Source organism: Pempheris klunzingeri, chromosome 19 (assembly GCF_042242105.1).
Source record: "Pempheris klunzingeri isolate RE-2024b chromosome 19, fPemKlu1.hap1, whole genome shotgun sequence".
Lineage (NCBI taxonomy): Eukaryota > Metazoa > Chordata > Actinopteri > Acropomatiformes > Pempheridae > Pempheris > Pempheris klunzingeri.
In genome coordinates, this window is record NC_092030.1 from 20135832 (window position 1) to 20157012 (window position 21181).

At 42.1% G+C, this 21181-nt stretch overlaps 1 protein-coding gene across 1 annotated transcript in view; it reads left to right on the plus strand.

The window, feature by feature from the left end:
• Positions 1–243: 243 nt before the first annotated feature.
• Positions 244–21181, plus strand: part of zswim6 (zinc finger, SWIM-type containing 6) — a 46626-nt gene continuing 25688 nt past the window's right edge. The window contains exon 1 of the mRNA XM_070850861.1: positions 244–729. Within this exon, the coding sequence (XP_070706962.1) occupies positions 300–729 (430 nt within the window). The 5' untranslated portion in view covers positions 244–299. The remainder of the gene's footprint in view (positions 730–21181) is intronic.

The following is a 21181-nucleotide window of genomic DNA, read 5'->3' on the forward strand; positions in this document are numbered from 1 at the left end:
CACAACCTGGACGCGGGGACGCCGGGCTCCCGCTTTTAAAGCTTTTTTTTTCCGGGTCTGACGAAGGATTTCCAGCCGCCCTCCGGTCCGCGCTCAGCGGGGAGCTAGCCTGGCGGACCCCGCCTTCCCTTAATTTGTCAACAAAGGGGTTTGACAAGCCAGCGGAGGCCCGGCCCCCATGTTTCCATAAAAGGATGATTTGGCCATAAACGGCCGACAGTCTCGCCGTGGGTCTTCCCTTCCCGGTCCCGTTCATATGGTGCGTTGACTTCCTCCGTCGCCGTTAAAGCGGAGCTATCATGGCGGAGCGCGTACAGCAGCCCCCGGCCAAGCGGCTCTGCTGTAGACCGGGCTACGGCGCGACATGTCGGCCAGGCCAGCGGGCCGCGGGGGCGACGTGTGGCGGCTCCTCGGCCACCCAGGGCGAATCCGGCAAAACCCAGAGCCCGGAAACCCTCCTGGACATCGCGGCGAGGAAAGTCGCGGAGAAGTGGCCGTTTCAGCGGGTGGAGGAGCGGTTCGAGCGGATCCCGGAGCCCGTTCAGAGGCGGATCGTTTACTGGTCTTTCCCGAGGAGCGAGCGGGAGATCTGCATGTACTCGTCGTTCAACACCGGCGGCGGGGAGGAGGTCGGGAGCTGCGGGGAGAGCAGCGACGAGACCCGGCTGCCGTTCCGCCGAGGCATCGCTCTGCTGGAGAGCGGCTGCGTGGACAACGTACTGCAAGTCGGTGAGTGCTGGGACTTGAGCGGGCATATCTGGCACAAATGTCACCAAATCTGAAAAATAACCACGCCGAATACAAGAAAACGACCTGAATTAACGATTTTGTGTGTAAATGAGTGGGATAATCCAGGTGGATAGAGTGACAGGGCTTGATAACAAAGGGGGAAGCGATCAGGCGACGCACACTCACACGGAGAGGCTACAATGGGACTTTAAATCTGCTGGGTGCATGAATGGGAATGTTTGACTGGGGCATTTAAATCCTGTTTTTTGCTCGGGGCAGTCTTGAATGTGAAATGTAGGCTACAAAAGCCTCAAAATCCGCTAATTGGGTTGAAAATCAAGCTGTGGCTTTATCTTAACAAAGAAGGAATCTCCTCATTTCCCCACCAGACTTCATTGAGAAACTTCACGGAATAAGAATTAGGCAACCGCGTCTACTGCCTGCAGCTGTTTTTTTGCTTTTTTTTTGGGAGGTGTCGATAATAAATTAGGCAAATGTGAAATTCAGCCGATTTGTTTTTGATGTGTGAAGCTGCTTTGGGGTCAGTGTCATGAGACTTTTCACCATCACATTAAAAAAAAAAAGCCTCTTAAAGTGCTTCATGTGTCCTAAATCTCAATGATAAATTTAATGAATTGATCTGATGGGACTTAAAGAGAACATTTGATGGCTTTAAAGCTCGTTTCTTTATAGTTAATATGGCAGTTTATGCTGGATGTGTCACATGAGGTCTGAGAAGACACTGAAAATAGAGTTTGACCTTTTTTTAAAATCACTTTTAACTGATTACATAAAAGTATTGAGTAATAAGGGAAGTGCTCAGTATTGGGTTGGGCCCCAACTGACACACATTGCATTTGAATGAGTTCTTCAGAATGGTTGTTGAATAATAATCGTACATGCATGATGTGTCTTTGTCAGCAGAAACATTGTGATAAATGTGAACTACTGAGTTGGAAAGCAGGCGAATATGCAGCCTCCCATTACTGTTGTCGTATATTTAGATCCAGTGTGTCCACGCTGTGTTATTACTGGGATGTTTTACTGCAGAATAAGCTTCGCAGGGGCAAATGTGCTCTGTTTTTTGAACTGGCAAAAATGAGAGTAGACCACCAGATATGTCTGCTTGACACATGTGAGCTGGACTGACAGCTGCTCGTGCAAGTTTTTCAGCGTGAATCATCGACAGTAACGTTTGATTTTATGTCATTTACTTTTATTATCTAAGTGGCTGGAGACATGGGCCTCTTTAGAGGGTTTAATCGCCCAGCATTCCCACTGTGAGTTTGGCACTTTGTCCCCATTTTCATGTTCATTTGTGTCTCTCAAGCTTCCCGTCGCCTCCAAAAGGAAGGCAAACAAAAGCATCTTTTCACTTCCTTGTTAAGTAGAGGAAATTTGGAAGGAGGAAGCGTATTGAGCATGGCGACTCTTTTAAAATGGGCAGTGATTCACACCGGTCCGCGGCCAGTTGGTTCAGTCTTTTGTGCGTATCTGTGATCGGAAAAGAAGTCGACTGTGAGCTCTGGGGGGAGGCGGGCGAGAGGTGTTGAGCTGAAGAGGCAGCGCGCTTTAATGAAGACGGTCTTCACTTTGCAGCCTTTATCAGCACGCAGTCAGGCAGGAGTCTGTCACCTGTGAGTTCACCAGGACCCGGGACGCCTTGGCGGGGAGCGCCGAGGACTGTAATCCCATTACTCTGCATGGTTAATTTGAATTGTAATGCAATCTGAACACTTGAGTTTCTGCATGACCCGTCCAGCTCCCCCCCCTCACACACACACACACACACACACACTTTTAAATGCAGGAGGTTCACGCTGGCTTTGTGAAGGGCCACAGAGAACACACACACACACACACACACACACACACTAGTCCCTGTCCTGCCAAAATAAGAAGCCTATATATTTCCAGATATTGGGAAATGTCTCTGTAGGGAAGAAACAGAATCTGGGTTGTTATGAGTGTGAGGGGGGGCTCGATCTGCTTACAAAGAGGAATAACAGTAACACACACATGCACACACACACACACACACATAAACACACACATGCACACATACACAGGGAGGGTTTCTTTCTTGGCTGATTGCACCCCAGCCTGGAATTTGCTGGAAAAATAGAGCCAAGAAGTGATAAATAAAAGATGTAATCTCCCGATGTGTGGGCTGTACCAGAGGAGGGAGGTTTTCTCGCAGCAGACCTTGAGGAAATGAATTGGCACACATTTGCTGTGGACCCTCGTACTCCACAACAAACCCTTGCTGTTAATCAGCAGAGCAAAGATAAAGGAAGCCATTTTTTTTTTCTTACGAGAACACAAACACTGCAGCCTCTCCAGTTTAGACTGGAGGGCTACTTTTATTCCCATGTCTGTAGCCAATATCATAGTTGGTGGTGATGTTATTGAGCTGCGGGCTGGACTACCAATGCCAGAGAAATAACTGAAGTGTGCTTCTGCTCCAAATACACTCTGGGCTGTAGGCAGCTTAATGGCAAACAATAAGAAAACAGTCTAGAGCTGAAATGATTAGTCCATAAGTCAACTATCTGGGCAAACAATTAATCTTTTAAGCTGTTTTTGAAGCAAAATGCCAATAATTTGATGGTGCCAGCGTCTCTAATGTCAGATTTCCTCGTGATAAAGATAATTAAGTGAGTATTTGGGTGTTTGTCAGACAAAATAAAGCTATTTTCTATTGATGGAAGCTTCTTACAATTGTTTTCTAAACCAAACTAGAGGATGATCCTCCGATTAATCAGTTATGATGATAATCTTTGGTTGCAGCGCTGAAAAATTCAATCCTCATTTCAGCTTGTTAACATGCACCAGCTCAAAAATCGTTAACAACATTAAAGATAGAAAAAATGCAAATGCAGGTTTTTGCAGTTTGAACTACTGCTGCGGCGCCAATACGGTAATTATTTCCTCATAACTGGTCATTAATTTGTTTGCTATGCTTGCCGTAAGCGATTCAATCACCTTAAACATTTCATCGAGTGTCTAATTGAAAGGAGGAAAGTCAAAGTCACGGCCCGTGCACATTGAATTTAAGGACCTTTACTGATTAATGCGTGGAATGAGATTAAAATCTGCCATTTTATGCAATCAATAAATAAAATATTTTTGGTAAATAAAACATGAGGCCCAGTGAAGATAGAAGTCATGCTGAATGTAGTTAAGTGCAAGTTCAAACTCAAAATTCATGATACGACCACTTGAATTAAAGCACTTCACAGGGTCCAAACCAAAGCAGACCTTCGGTAAACAACGTGCGGGCGGGCAGGCGGGCAGGCGGCCTCTTGTTGAACCTGACTCAACATCCTCCGCCGTCTTTTTACACTCAGAGGAAGACGAGCACCACTGGTGTGAAGTCATTTTGCAGAGAGTTTCATGCAGAGAAGCGGCTGAGAGCATGAAAGCCTTTTGTCTTAATTCAGTTTGCATTCAGGGTCAGAAAGCAGAAACAGAAGCTTTCTATGAAGATTTCTGGATATATTACACACAGAGTGGAGCAAAAAGGGGAAAATGTAACAGGCGACTACATCAGAGTGTATTATAATTAGCTTACAATGATAACAAGAGGGTAAAAATCTGGTCTGGGGTGCTAGGAAACGTCCAACTCTTGGTTTCCTTTAACTAAACCCACTATTTTAGGTCCATTTTCTCTAAAAAATAGCTGAAAACAGAGAAGCTAAATTAGTCTCATTGCCTTCGGTGGTGCATGATGTCATTTATCACCTTTTAATGCCACCTGTGTGTAATTCAGAACTGGTTTCAGTTGCACTAATGCACATAATTGTTGTTATGCACTAATTGTGCATGCTAACAGTCGCTAATTAGCACTAAACACAAAGTACAGCTAAGCATGATGGGTATTCTATCGTGTTTATTGGTAGTTTACAGCTAAATTATGTTCATAATTAAGTTTTGCTGACAAAGGTGATCGCTACCTGGATTATGCTCACAGATGAAGTGTGTTTGAGTGAATGAAGCTCCACATTTTTAATCCATGTGGATGATGAACGTAAAAAGACCAGGACACAGTCAGCACTTTGATTAAGGTTAGAAAGAGATCATCATTTTGGTTATTTTGGCAAATACAACATGTTTTCAGTGAGGATTTTACCGATTAGTTTAATATTTTAACATAATTTCCTCGTTATGTTAATAGAAAACTCGTCAGCATTACGTTTCCCTCAAAACAGACTATTTCAAATCGATCTTTAGGGGACGACTTTAGGGAAAGTGACCCAGCTGGTGGCGCTAAAGGAAAAGTCAGAGGCTCGCAAAACTCATTAGGGTTCATCATCTGGGGAACATGAAAGTCTGTGCAAAATTGATCAGCAATCCATTAAATGTTAAGTGGTCTACTGGCAGACATTAGCATCCCAAGAGCCAAGCTGCTAGCGTGGCTCAAAACAGCCTTTCACAATAAGACTTCCTGTATTTTAAAGACAACATTTCCATATAAAAGAGCCAAACTTCTTATTTAATCCAGTTTTATTTTGATTTTGACTCTAAAAAACCTTCATCTTCCTCTCGGGCCTCGCTGGACCCTAAATGTTTAACCATGACACACCAGTGGACGGGGAAGTATAGGCTTCGGTGGCATGCTAAAGTATAGGCTGCGGTGTTTATGTGCACGCTGAGGGCGGTTATCGTCAAAACAACTCCAAAATGGAGGTGGAGGGGAAAAAAAAATCAAAGACGTAAAGTAATGTACATCATTACAATTTACCCTACGTAAGGAAATAAGTGGTTTCTATATATGGTGGAAAAACATATGCTGTAATTTGTTTTCTGCTTGTTAAACCAGTGATTTGGTCACATTTAAGCTGTGTGCATTTCACAGGAGGTCAGGTTGACACCTCTGCACACTTCTCTCTCCGTCTGATCTCTTGTTGATGTGCTCCCATAGCAGCACGAGGTAAAAGGTCATTTAAACATCAATGCTGTTAATATGTAGAGTGTGTTGTTGGTGGGGGAGGGAGGGAAATCTCTTCCTTTTTGTCTTTCCTCTTGATACTCACCTGCTCAGTCAAGAGTTCAAGGAAACGGGCTGAAAACTGAATTCTCTGGTCTATAAAATGTCAGAAAATTGTGAAAGATGTCCCAGAAGCTCATGTTGGCATGTTCAGTCTGCTTGTTTTATCAATAATATTCAATTCACTACTGACAAAGACCAAGAAAACCATCAATATTCACATTTAAGAAACCAAAACCTGCAGTTTTTTTTGGCATTTTAGTTTAAAAATGTCTTCGCTCGTTACTCCAACGTGTAAATGTTCGTTAGTTGCTTTCTCTGTGATCAGAGCATGGTTTTTGTTTGATGTACTATTTTTGTAATCATCTAAAACTAGTTTTCACTTGTCAAAATTTGCCATCAAAAACTCTTAACATGTGTCAGAAGTCTATTATTAACAGACGTCCACAAATCCTCCTGGAAATTATAGCAAAACGACTCCTTGTACCTGCAGAACTTGCCTGAGAATCATCACATTTTAAAATTTTTTCTCAGCATAAAAGTAATCCACTGCTACTTATCTTTACATCAATGGGCACACAGCAAACAGGACCTGCTAATAACTGATTCGGCACACTTTTAATTGGTGCCAATTTGCCAAAATGTAAACAAATACAGGCTGAAATAGCAACGCTTCATTCCCTTTTTAAGTAAAAGACTTCACTGACTCAAACAGAGACACACTTCCTGTTTACCTCCCCCACAACCACCAATTCATGGAAACTATAGTCTCAAAACCAAGAATGAAATGGCAAAGAATAATGGTGACAAAATACTAATAAGTACTAAGTAATTGTTCCATTTTTAGGAGTAGGAAAACAGAAAATCCTGCCGTTTCACAGGGTTTCACAGAGGCCTTCTGTTTTCTCTGTCTGAGAGTGATTTGTTTATTTTTGTGTGTGTTTGCACAAATGATTAAAATTCACGGTTATAACCATAGTTAGTATACTTCAACATGACTGTCGTTTTGTGCACTGAAGTGCAGAATTTAAGACTCGGTCCTGAAGTCTGTCACAGACCTGTTGCTGCAGACACGGAGGGCCGAAGTCTGTTGGCAGCACCGAGTGTTGTGTGTCTGTGGTCAGGCCGAAACTTTGCCGGCTCTGCCCTGAATGTTACGTTCTGGCTTTAACGATAGTCCAGTGTTATTCCCTCTGCAGTCGTCAGTACGGACGTCACTCCTGGTGTGGTGTGGCAGTGATGAAGATGGTGGTCAGATCCTGAAGGAAAAGCACCACAATCTAGAAATACTCCACTACACCACACTTAAACGCCCTCTTCCTTAAGTGAAAGTTATTAAGATGAAGCTATCTGAGAGGTTTAGAGGGAAAGTCATAAACAAGTTGTATTTTATCACGTTTTAAGTTGATTTCTTGAACTTATTAGGAAGCAGTAGCTGATCACCTCGTCCAGCGGAAGCAGAGCAACATTATCATTCACGTGGCATCGTGTTTGCGTCCTTGTGATGAATCTGAAGTCCAGAATTAACTCTCTTTTGGCTCTGTTTTTGGTCTCCTCCTCCTCCTATCTGGCTCACTAGCTGTGAAATGCTCCAGTATAGTTCACCGGCTCCACCAAACGGTGTCTGTATGCTGTTCAGGTTGTGAGCAGGTCACGTGCTGTGTATTTTTACCGCTTTTTCACCATAAAACAACCACATGAGAGCCGTGAGAGTGAACCAGAACAGTAACACGGTCGCTATTAAACTGCAGATTTGGCTGATAATTCTCTGTAGTTTCATCACATTGACATTTGATACACCGTTATTATAAAAATACCAAGTATATAATCTTAAATACTGCGATGCAGTGTATAATCATGTGATTAACTGCTACATTGGTGCCACATATTGATTTTAAACTTGAGCTAAGACTGTTTGCTATCTCTCTCACACACACACACTGATGTGTACGTGAAGCCTCAGGTCTCCTCTATACACTGATTACTGGCAGCTAGCGCTCTCATCTGCAATTTTATGAAGAATCAATGAATTGGCGCACGCCTATTGAATGATGCAAAGCTTTGTGTGTGTGTGTGTGGTCCGTCTCAGCACACTTACAAACACACATCTACACACACACACACACACACACACACACACGATGCTTAGCCTTGTAGGTTGTTGATCAGCATTAATGGTGTATGCATAGCACCTCAATATGCCCCCGCTCTGCAAGATCAATTTTTATTGGAGCTACATGGGGCGCACGCTATCAAACGGACGCTCGGCTGGGTTTCACAGAGCGCGGCCACTGGAAAAACCTGCCATTTTGAAAAATGGTTTCACGCTACAGTGATCGTACTTGTATGAAATTAAGACATCCAGTCGGAGTGAGTGTTCAGCGAGGCCGCAGATGTTAACGTCCTGCAAGCAGAGTTCAGGCTCTCTGTTGTGGCTGGTGGAAGTCTTGGAGTTCTGCCCAGGTATTTTCCAGGTCAGTGTCAGACACCAAGAGGAATGTGGCCAAGTTTTTCATTTCTGTTTCACATGGATAGAAGAAGAAGAAGAAGAAGAAGAAGTGGGAGACACTTTTAATTGGCTTGTGCTGTTTTCATTCAAGCCCTTTTTAACCTATTTGTTCCCTCTGAGGACATAAATCCCAAATATTCACCGGATCAAACATCTCAGATGTGAAGATTTGTTCATTTTCTTTGTCATATTCGACTGTTAACTGAATATCTTTGAATTTTAGGCTGTTGGACGAATCAAACAAGCATTTTTAATACATTTTCTTCAACTGAGGGTCATAACATGCCATTTTTTTTACTACCTGCATAAGTTTTATTGACAAAATGACTAATTGATAATGAAAATTCTCATTAATTACAGCCCTGTTCGGGTTTACTAGCAAATAAGATAAAGAAAAGCAGCAAATACCCACAATTTAGAGTCAATAAGTGGGGAATGTTTGGTATTTCTGCTTAAATGATGAATTCATTATTAAAAAGTTGCTGTTTATTTGTCTGTTGAGTGACTAACTGATTAATAACTCTTGACCAAAGCTCATTTGTTCCTTCTTAAGTAAATAAATCTTGAAAAACAGCTCTTCAATATGTAGTTTTATATTTCTCAGAAAGGATGAATCATTTCCTAAAACAGCTTTTAGAAAATGTCACTCAAACAAGAAGAAATAGCGCATTTGTTGGGGACTATTTGCAGCGGCGGATATATACACATTTGGAGCTCTAGTGAATATTTGGGGCAGCAGGACATTGTGTGTGTGTGTGTGTGTGTGTGTGTGTGTGTGTGTGTGTGTGTGTGTGTGTGTGTGTGTGAATAAACACCACTGGGTGTATTCATGGTGATGAAGGAACATGTTTTTGGACAACAATGGCACAGAGGAATATGGTATATCAGGCTGCTCTGTGGTAACAAGATCAATTAATTTCAGATTTTGGTCTTTTCATGGAATTTATTGACTCCAAGAAAAATATGAAACATCACCAAGCTGCTCCTTTTTAGGTGTAGGTTGGTTAGTAGTTAAGATTTTGCCCTTAATCTCTGGCCACAGCGTCCTCAGACTGGTTTAGCACTCTCTCCACATCCATCCATGTCTCCCTGATCTGTATTCCTCTGCCGTATCCCTCCATCATTAACCTTCAACTGGAGGGAGAGGAGAGGCGGCGGGTGGAGGAGGGGAGGAACTAGTTTACCTCCGCCTGCCCTCGATCGGCTCAATAAATCCCGTTTTGTTCTGACCGTCTTCTTGGACGCCACGTGATGCTGCTGCTAATATAAACAACTAGAGCAGCTAAATACTGCTTTTAGTGTTCGATTTATCTGATTATCGATTATCATTTTCTCCATGAAATGTCAGAAAATGTGAAAGAAAATCACCATTTCCTGAAGTCCAAGGTGGCGTCTTGTCTCCAAATAGCTTCATTTGTCTGACTAATACTCAAAACCCCCAAATATTTAGGTTTTAGATGGCAACTCTTGTGATAAGTGATTAATAGTTTTAGGAATTCTTCAAGCAAAAATCCCAAATATTTGTTGGTGTTGGTTGAATAAAACAACCATTTGAATACATTATCTTGAGCTGATGGTGCTTTTCTTCCCATTATTAATTTGTTTTATAGACAAAATGATGAATCGACAATGAAAATTATCATTAGTTGAAGCCCTGTTCATGTTTAAATAAAGAAAAGCAGCAAATACACACAATTTAGACCAAATAATTGGGGAATGTTTTGGCTTTTTGACTTAAATGATCAAAAAACGTTGCTATTTATTCATCTGTTGCTTCATTGATTAATTGCTGGAGATGCTCCTTTGCCTCTCGGAGCTTGTTTAAAACAGCGGACTGGCTCTCCTCTCTCATCTTGTGGGAGTTTTATTCAACCGCACAGCGTCTCAGCAAGTCAAAGCCTGCCGCTGTCGCCAGCTCATGGGAGCCCTGGGCCTCACGGGGTGGTCTCTGAAGAGGAGCGCCCTTCGGACCTCTGCAGCTCTGCAAACAGAGCACCTCAGTTAATAACAGGTGAAGTGCTTCGAGCATTTCAAACATATTAGCGCCGTTCGCCATTTTCTGAGGTCATCGCCGCCACACTGCCTGTTCTTGATCTTTTCAGCTCTCATGAATAAAAGGCTGGAAGATGAAAACTACAGTGTTTGCCGAGGCGCAGACTGAACGAGGAGCACAAGCTTTTGTCTTTGTGGGGCAGGCAGCTCGTCAGAAGCTGCTCATGAGCAATGCTTACCGTTTTAATGGGAACTTAAAGGTGCCATCCATCAGAGGCTGTTACCTGAGCTCTCAGCCAGAGCAGGCTTAATGAAGACTGATGGTTATCCTCTCCTCTGCTCTCCTCCAGGCTAAAAAAAACATCATAGCAGTCGAAGGCGAGCTGAAATTGAAAAGAATTCTACATTTATACTGTATGTACTTTGTGTTTGTTTTGACTTGTGTACTCATTTGTCAGAATTGTAATTGATAAATTAGTAGTTATGGAAAGGATCCCCACAGAAATAGACCTCTAAGATCCTTTTTGTATAACCAGACACAGATGGTACATCGCTCTCTAGAAGCTCACCAGACTCCATTGACAAAATCAGGAATTTTAACTGGCAGAACACAGGAGTTGGTTATCTACTGCTGCCACTAGGTTGTTTTTTTTTTGTGTGACTTTGGTGTTTTAAATGGTTAGTTTACATCCAAAGCAGTATTTGTATAACACACAATAATGCAAACAAACTAACCAATGAAGACCTTAGTAGACCTGCAACTCATGTGTCCTGGGAAGTAAAATTACTGTTTTTGTCAATGGAGTCTGGTGACATTGAAGAGAGCGAAAATAACTGCTATTTCTGGTTAAACAAAAAGGAACTACAGGTAGTGATCCTTTCCATAATGTTGTCAGACACTTGCTTAGCTGCTGGCTGAGATGATCTACTAGACCAATTCCAAAACTTTTTGTACCTATCAGGCATGTCAGACCCAAAATATGTAGTAATAATAGGCCCCAGGTTTAAAAATGCTGGAGTTATCCTTTAAACACACAGGCCTCCCCCCTGCATGTGAACCTGCCCTGCCAGATAACGCTCCTGCCATCTGCTCCCAGTATCTATACGCCTGCGCTTGTTCAGCCCAGGGAGAGAAATCATCATAGTGTTTGTTTAGTCAAATTTATCAAGTGCCCAGACTGTGTGTCACATAATGTAAACCCATTGACTGTGAACCGACACACACAGGACTGATAACCATTCACTTCCTGCCCTCTGCTTCGGCTGCACACTCAGGGATCTCCTGTCTGGTTTCAGTTTATTATTCTGCCTCTTTGCATGCCTCACCTTTTGCACTGACGTCTGTATCTGAAATAACAAGCAAATGATCTCGTTCTCCTGGTCCAACTGTAGCTGCAGGCCTTTCCCCGGCCCTCAGCGCAGCAAACTGACTCACGCATGTGAGGCCGCTCTTGGGCGAGTGCCTCGAAGCTTCAACAGGTACGGCGTGTTGCAGTTTAGACAAGCAAAACCAGGTTTTAAGGCGCCTCCTGAAACTATTTGATCATATATCCATTGTCTAAACACTCAACAGGCAAACCGTTGAACAACTTTGTTGCCAAAACTCTAAATTTCCTCATGGTTTCATCGACTATTTCGACTTGAAGTCACTTTTTCTTCTGTTCCAGCTGCTTTTCTTTGTCTTCTGTGGTACTGAACTGAATAAATTTGGGTTTTGTCAGACAAAACTATCAAGATGAAGACATCACACTTTGGCTTTAGGTCGATTTGATGGATTTTATGCAAACATACTCTTACAGGAAGGCTTTTTTTTGCAGTTAATCTCGTTTGTCTACTTTCTATCCCCCATTTATCACTTAAATGTCTTTACAATACAGGATTTTATCAGGTTTTATGTTCTGTGTTTGTATTTATTGCCGTTTCTGTCTTGTTCTGTAAAGCACTTTGTGAATGTGTTTTGGAAAGTGCTTTACATGGGAACATTTTTGTAGTAACAGTTTTATTTTTTTGATATTGTGCAGAACATATGCTCAGTTGATCAGAGCAGTACTTCAGTGATTTCATACAAAGAAAATATTGAGACAAATATTGAAAAAAGAACCACAGTAGAGGCTGAGAGATATCCTGAAGTATTAATATTTTCATAACTGACGAACGTGATAAATTGTTTCCTCTATAAAACAAAAGAAACACCAAACCAAAGATATTAAATTTACTGAGAGCAAGCTGGAACAATCAAATATTTGGATTAATCCATTTTCAAAATAATTTACTTTCTGTTAAAATACTTTCTAAATACTTTTTTAAAAAACTTTAAATACTGCATTACTCATGAACCATGAGTCGTCCTCCATTGCTGTGGAGAAGAAGAAGAGATTGTTGCAGTTGCTATTGAACCAAAGGTTCCCCCAGTGTTTTTAAAATCAACACAAAATTGATCCAAAATCCCAAAAAGTTTTATCCACACTGTAAACTTTAGCCTTGTCTTACAGAGATGCACCATGGGGGATGTAGTTATAGTTCTCCTATGATGTTTTTAATGTACACAGACTTGTAACTTTAACAAAACAAACATCATTTCTATGCAGTTGTTCACCTGATAGTTGAACTGGGAGAGTTTCATGCCACACAGTTAGAATTGTCTATGGGGGAACATTAATAGGAGAAGCAGGAGCATCTGAGATAATTGCACCAGTTTTGCAACTCTATTAAACCTCCCTGCCTTTTCTATGCCCTCATCGTTCAAACTCTCTGCCCCCTGATGACAACACAGCTTCTATAAAACATTTGGCGTCTGACTAAGGATAACCAGGGACGTCTCCAGGGGTTATTTTCTCAGACTTCCCTCCCTCCAAAGTGTTTCCACTGGCTCTCTCTGCGGTGAGCAGACTGGCCTTTAGGTATAAAATCAGCAGAGTGCCTCGTTTAATGGAGAAAAAAACCAGAACGATGATTTGATGTAATGAAATGATTCACCTTGAGTATCTACTCCTTCAAAAAAACCGGTCACTCTACAAAACTCACACACCTGGGGGACGACACAAGCCACCACAAGCCCTGCAACCCCATCCGGTATGTTCCTGTACAAACAGGGTATGCCTGGCATGCGCCTACAAGTTGAGTCATTGTTTTCATCTGTTGGAGATGACTAATGTCAGCGCCAGTGATGGAGGCGAGTTACAGTTAAGATTGAATGCAATGTGTAGCAGGAAGGGCGGGTGAGAGAAACCACATGATTGTGTGCGAGTTCAGAAAGAGGGGGGTAAAAAGTCCTGCATTCAAACTCCTTCTTAGTGTGTAAATGTGCTGAAGTATTATCAGCAAAATTAAAGACTAAAGATGTAAAATTATCAAATATTTCACAGAAAAGGAAAAATTAAGAGAAAGCCCAAATACTTAACTTAGTTTTTTCTCCCATTAATCACCTCATGACCCTTTAGATTTATCTAATGACCCTTTTTGAAAAATGTCCGTCACATTACCCTAGAAGACAAGATGACTCCATTAAATGTCAATTAAAACTTTCAATTTATCACAATGTAAGATGAGGAAAAGCAGCAAATTCCCTCATTTGACACCTGAAACAATAATGTTTTGGGCAATTTTGCTTGAAAAATAAGACAAATTGTTGTAAAGCGTGGAGTAAACAGTGCAATATTTACCTCTGATATGTGGCGGAGTAGAAGTATAATTTAACATAAATGTAGAAATACACAAACAAAGTACCGTAAAGTTACACGTGAGTGCAGCAGTCGAGTAAATCTAACCCACCGAGGACAGATTTCAGTTTGATTCACCACCAGAGTGAAGGAGGCAGATTAATATCTGTGAGTTTCAGCTGCCAGTTGGTAAAAATCAAGATCACAGCCCTGCTTTGTTTGTGTGTGTGTGTGTGTGTGTGTGTGTGTGTGTGTGTGTGTGTGTGGTCATCATGGCGAGGACGGCTAGAAGCTGCGAGGTGACGTGACGAATCACGTCGCAGCTGAACAGGGAGGCGGCTCCAGCTGGACTCCGGCTGGTTGAAGGAACGGACAGATAACGTGAGACGACAGAAACCGAAATAACCGTGCACAGAGAGCGGACTGATTGATTGATTGATTGATTGATTGATGAAGAGGAAGAGGAGGAGGAGGAGGAGGAGGAGGAGGAGGAGGGCTGAACAAGGACCCAGTGTGATTGTAGGAGTGTTTATCTTCCAGCCCAGTCACACCTGCTGTTTGAGCAAGCTGCATTGTCTGTTCAGCCCAAACAGAAAGGAGGTTGAGGGTGTGTAATCCTGGTTTGATGCACTGCCATGATATGTGGCGACCTGCATCCTGTTTTGACAGCGAGGGGCCCCTCCTCTCCGGTGATGCCGAAGGAAAGTATTCCTTCCTCTTGCAGGCACGCCGTTGTGGCGTTACGCTGACAGTTAAACGGCTGCTCTCGCTCAGTCCAGCCCTGATAATGTTGTTGGGCTAGTTGTTCAACACGCGGCGCTCATACACGCTGGATGCTTCAGCTCTTTAAAAGCTGCTTTGTCTGGAGTCCTGAAACCTTTAAGTGCAGGTTTAAATCATTTAGTCAGCACAAATTTGTGGTTCCAGCTTCTCTAATATGAGAATTTGCTGCTTTGCTTGGTCGTACATTTAATATTTTAGGTTTTTTTAACTATTAATCGAGCAAATTAAGACATCAGAAGGCGTCAACTTCTTTATTTTTATATTTATTTTACAGTTATTTACCTGGAAGCCCTTTTGAGATGAAAAATGTAATATGGAAGAACTGGAAGTTTAACCAGTGTAGCTTTATAGATGAAAAATATACCAAATAGGATAATAATTTTTCAGTTTTCTGTTTGTTTTATAGACATATTATGAGAGGGTTAGAAGAGAATAACCGTGACAGGACAACAACAAATCAATCCTCTCGCTTTATTTGAATTAGTTGTGTGAGATTTATAGGATCATTTTAGTCTGAAACCAACATCTGGTTCATTTTACGCCACGTTTGAAGACCAAAACCCTCTTCAGGTCTTAATTATTCAGCCTGAGGCTCTGAGTCAGCATGGACGACGTTTAACCTTTTGGTTTCCACTTGATGAGTTTTATATGTGTATAAATAAATGTGTATGTAAATGTAGTGTAGTGTCGTCTTACTGGAAAGGCCCAGTCAGATCTGATCTAAGTTTTTAAAACCACAACTGCTGTAAAGTCATTTTTTATGGTACAGGCGCCGCTTGTGGCTTCACTGCAGTGACGGTTTTTAGGTCAACAGGCTACAAATGTTTCTAAAATTGAAAAAAGGCAGTGAAAACACGTTGATACCAAAAGGTTTTCATTTCGGATATGATTTGAATTTCCTACCATCTGTATCTGCCCTCATCTTCTGCTCCTGCAGGCTGCTGCACACACACACACACACACACACACTCTGGTATTAAACCCACACCCTGGTGTTTTCCGCCGGTTTGTGACCTCAAGGAAGCAACTGTTGTCAGTTCAGAGGTCAGAGGTCACAGTGGTGCTCCTGTTGGCTCGTACTGCGGTCTTCAGCAGGTGTGTTTGTTTGGACAGATGCAGAAAAGTGGACTGGCCTGCAGGATTTCCCCTCTCGGTTATCTTGAGTGATGTACATTTAGTCAAGCTCAACACCTCCTACATGTTTTCTAACCTCACGAGACTGAAAGGTGGTTGTCTGCGTTTTTGGTCTCCACCTTCTCTTGAGGGAAATATCCGCCTCTTTAGCTGCTGAATGCTCCACCATGTTCACCAGATGCTCTCAAACGGTGTCTGTCTGCTGTTTGGTGCTGAACAGGTCGTGTACAGCGGGTTTTGAGGGCTTTTACTCTGAAAGTGACGCTATGAAGGGGAACTAAACCAGAAAAGTTTGCAGCCGGACAGATTAATCATGAGCTGAAACTCAATATAAATCTCCTTCTACAAGCAGCACCTTAGATATGAAGTTTTAAGTTAACGAAAACATAATGGAAGGTATATTATATTAAATTTATGCCAATTGACGCCCCAAATCCTACTGACTGCCCCTTTTAAACATGGCTGCCTTGCTCAAGCACAACCCAGACAGCACATACTTAAAAATTTAAAAGCCTTGTAAGTTATTTCAGCTTTATTTCTATATTTCACTAGTTTCATCATCATAGCATGATAAAAACAACTACAACAGGTAATTATTGTTTGTGCATCCATGGGCGGAGTCACCTGCTGGATGAAACTGCCAACTCGTACCTACTGATGCAAACACTGAGTTGTTCTAGTGAGACTGTGGCCGAGCAGGAACGATGATCTCAGGAGATGGAGAGTGCTGATCCAGTGGAGGGAAATGATGGTGACATAGAAGTGCAGAAACAGCTGGAGCTGCACCACCACAACACCCCCACTTAGGAGGAGAGGCAACATTCAGGTTTCTCGGAGTTAACGTCACTCGGTGACCCAACGTTTCCCAACATCGTTTGTTCCCACAGAGCTCCAGCGCTCTGAGCGTGCTCCTCCCACCGGCCTTTTGTTGGCCCGCTTCACTGATGTGCTCCTATTCCCACTCCGACTTTTTCACTTTTCTCTGCTTTTGTTTTTTCCATTACTTTCTGGTTATTTTTGTCCGTATGTTCGCTGACGTGATCAAAGACGTGATGTAAATAATTTAGAGGATTGAGCAGACTTTCAATTTGATTTCTTTGTCTTTGTTCTGCTCCTGTTGGGGCTACCAGAGGTATCCAAGCTGCTTTAGCACAATGTGATCTTCAATTAATCACTGCTGTTTAAAGGAACATGGCACCATTTTAGGAGATGTTTGCCTTCTTGTCAAGCTTTAGATACGATGGACACAACTCTCATTGAGCCAGGACATAGTTAGCTAAGCTTAGAATAGAAACTGGCAGCAGGGGAATACACCTGCCCTGGCATATATAACCCCAATTAATCATAATTTATTGTTTTTACACTACAACATATAATGTGATTAATGCGCTTTACAGGTGTTGGACCTTAGACGGAGTCGGGCTAGCTGTGTCCCCCTGTTTCCAGTCTTTATGCTAAGCTAAGCTAACCCTTCCCTGGATACAGCTTCATAAATAAAGGAACTACAAGGAACTTTCATTTGGTGTTAATTTGTCCTGCAGACAAAAGGATGTGTCCTAAAGATCTTAAGGTGGACTGGTTTGTTATTAGCGTGTATTAATGTAAAACCACAATCAAATCCAGCAGCTCTCCCTTTTTAATCTGTTCTTTTCTCCTTGCTCATCCTGCCCCGGTTTTAGCCAAAATATCAAACACCAATTTAAGTTCTCTAAAGAAAGATCTCCTCCTGCCTCCTTTAAAGTGGCTGATGCATGACTCACTTTGCCTGGGAAATGTAGACACGAGCTCTTCTGGTTTGTGTGCTGCAAATCGTTAAGTCAGATTTTTTTCAGGGAATCCAACTAGTGACAGAAACCAACTGGTGTTCTGGTCTCTTTTGCTTATTTAGGTCATATCATTTGAGTTTTATATCCAGTTAAAATCTCCTTGCAGCTGCTTTAATGTACAGACATGAGCGTCGTATTGATCTTTCTTGTCAAACTCTTTGGCCAGAAATGTCCCCAAATGTCAAACTGATTCAGATAATATTCACATCAGCAGCCGACGCAGCTCACGTCTCGCAAAACAACATTTAATAAACTACAATCAGATCACCATGTAAGCAAACACTAAAAGCTTTTATTTGATTTTATTCGTGTCTTTATGGGATTGCTGCGCTCATTAGCAGCAGCAGCGCGGCTCTGCGGGGATCTCAGTGGAGACCGAGCCGTATCTCAGGAGTGGGAACAAATGCATTTGGAGAGGAGAGGCTCTGGCTGGCCCGCTGATGGTCCTCAGAGGCTAAACAAATGACTTTCACCGAGCACATCGGGAACAGACTGCACTCAAACAAATGCTTTTAAATGGTGAAAGACGGGGAGGGGGAAAATCCTCTTCTGTCCCTTTTAGACGCTTGTTGTGAAACCTCTGATGGCCGTTATTTGTCTTAGCAAAGACACACTGACGTAAATATGCTGGTGAGATTGCATGTTTATCTGCCCGTGATTCTCCACGGAGGAGCCGGTTCTATCAGGGAGCTGAAAGTGAACTGCTGGTTGTTTCCGGAGTTATTCTAAAAATGGAGCCCAATTCTCATGTGCAGTACTTAAGTACAAAATCGAGATACTTGTACTTTACTTGACTATTTCCATTTTATGTGACTCTTTCTTCAGCCCCACTCTCACTCACTATCTCACAGGCAAATACTGTACTTTTTCTGCACTGCATTTGCCTAAGAGCTTTAGTTATTTGTCACCTTGCAGTTCTTTAACATACAAAACATCTGATGAACTTATAAAGCTTAAAAACAACCCAGCGGTATCTAAAACAGTTCAAATTGGCCTCACCTCAACCAGCGACAACAGTATAATGTTAATTAAACATGAATGAATCAGTATTATTAATACAACATGTATAGTAAAACACTTCTCACTTCTCATAAGTATGACTGCTTTTACTTTTAAAGATAGAGAGATATTAAATATATTAATACTTTTGCTTAAGTAAAGGATCTGAGTACTTGTCCCACTGCTGCTGTGTGTTACTGATGTCTGTACTGACGTTAATCCATCTGTCTACACAGTGTGGTCACATGTACAGTATGTTCCCTATCTGTTTGTTCATTAAAGCCAAGGCTGAATTTCCAGGGGCCCTGAAGCTGCAGGCTCACTGTGTGTCAACATGTTAGCAGTAGTTTCTGGAGAATCAGCTGACATGATTATGGTTCTTTGGAACGGTCCTGCTTAAAGGGTAACTTTAAACCTGGGCCCTATTTTTTTTTTTTTTGTACATATTCTGGTGTCTAAATGACTAGTAGACACAAAAAGTGTTGGAATTGGTCCAGTAGATTGCTTCAGCCATCAGTCACGAAATGGGCTGCAGTGGCTGCAACGTAATCCTTTGGGGCAACTGGGCCTGTCAGTAGTAGTAGTAGTAGTCCTCTTCAAACACACCAGACTCCATTGACAAAAATGGCAATTTTAACTTGCATTTTAACACAGGAGTTGCCAGTCCACTGCTTCCTCAGTTGGTTAGTTTGTTTGTGTTTTTGTGTCACTTTGGTGTTTTTAAAGAGTCAGTTTGGATCCAGCTTAATACTTTTGTAACACACAATAACAAAATCAAGCTAACCAGTTGAGGAAACAGTAGACCAGCAACTCCGTGTTCTGCAAGGTAAAATTACTGTTTTTGTCAATGGAGTCTGGTGGCTTTGAAGAGAGCAATATAACAGCTGTTTGTGGTAAAACAAAAAGGATCTTACAGGTGTAGGGATCCTTTCTGAAATGACTGAATCAGTAATGAATAAAGTATAATACAGTCCTGGAGTTACAGCTCGCGCCCACTCAGTCCTTTTCCACTTGGCCTCATGTGACACCTGCCTTCACAGTCCTCATCTCACACTACATGTTAGCAGCAGCGTCTCTGAGTGCTTTGATTGTTGTTTTAGTCATTGATCCATGTGCCACCACCACTATCTGCTCTGATAAAAAGGTTACTACTCGTGTATTTGTGCTCTTAAAAGGCCCATCTCTCGCCGTCCTCTCACCGGCAGATTGAGTGATTCTCTGTGTGCGGTGGCTCTTTTCAGCAGGGTTTCCTCTGGGCGCTCGCTCTCAGGCCTCGCTGGAGCCCCAACGGCTGCAATTAGACACAAATTTCAACCAAGGTCTTGTTTTTTTTTTCTTGGGCGGTGAAATGATCGCCATAAAACGTCTGCTGCATTTGGAGTCGGTTTCTTGTCTGAGTGACGAGGCTGTTTGCAGTTTCTCGTGTGTTGTAAAGGCGGCCTCTTGCTTTTCTGACACAGCTGAGGAATTTCAGTCCACTCGGTCGAGGAGGACTCCTTCCTCCTCGTAGTATTTCAGTGCACTTTGCTATTTCTAAAGCGGTAGATTGGACGGGGGGGGAGGAGGTAACTAGCTAAAAAAAAAAATAATTAGTGCCAGGTATATTTATGGTCACATGCAAAGGCTATAAAGAGAGCATTGATTAGTGTGTTCATACTGCAAAGAGCTGTCGGCGATTGCTTCAGAGGGACACAGATTGATCCAGTTAACTCAAATCCTCTGTGACCTCATTTTGAGCCTGCATGGAGGTACATCCTCCTTACAAAACACACACACACACACTTACACACTTCAACCCCCCTTTCCTTTAACCCATTACCTTGTTAGCCGCTAGCTCTCAAACCCAGTTGACCTTTCACTAAACACTTTGTCCCTCTGTTTAAAATGGTAACGGTGGTGAAGATTTAGGCCCCCATCAGACGGAGCACTTTTTGCAGGTTGTAAAACACACTGCCTTTTTGTTGGAGCCTATAATTTTTAAAAAAGGAGCTACTGTGTCTTTATATATATATATATATATAAATATAAATATTCACCTCAACGACAAAAATAGACCTCTTCTAGTTCTAGTTTCTAATTCTAGTTTGTGACGACTGTTATTGTTTCTATGTATGTTTTAGTTTTAACATTTTAAGAGAAAAGTCTTGAAAGCCAAATGTCTTTGGCAAACATAGTAAATAGGTAATATCTCTACTTAAGAGTTAGCCCGGCGTCGCTGCTGTATTAACATCCCCAGATCTAATTAAGAGCAGGACAGAGCCGCTAACGTTAGCCTGATATATTAGCATCCTGGATCATCCTGGTGTTTAGTCTTTTTTATCAATAACTCCACAAAAAATCATGTAGTTAGCTAGCGGTATGCTAACTCTTGTAGGTAGTACGCTAGTTAGCTTAGCATGCTAAAGTTTACAGCTTATATTAGCACTGATAAACACACTGTTGGTTCAGTATGTGGAGAAATCCAAAGTGTGACAGGACTGCCGTGGCTAGCTTTGGTTGCTAACTGTTAGCAAACAAGCAATTGGCTAACCTGGCTCCTAGTTTCCATGGCGCTGGATGG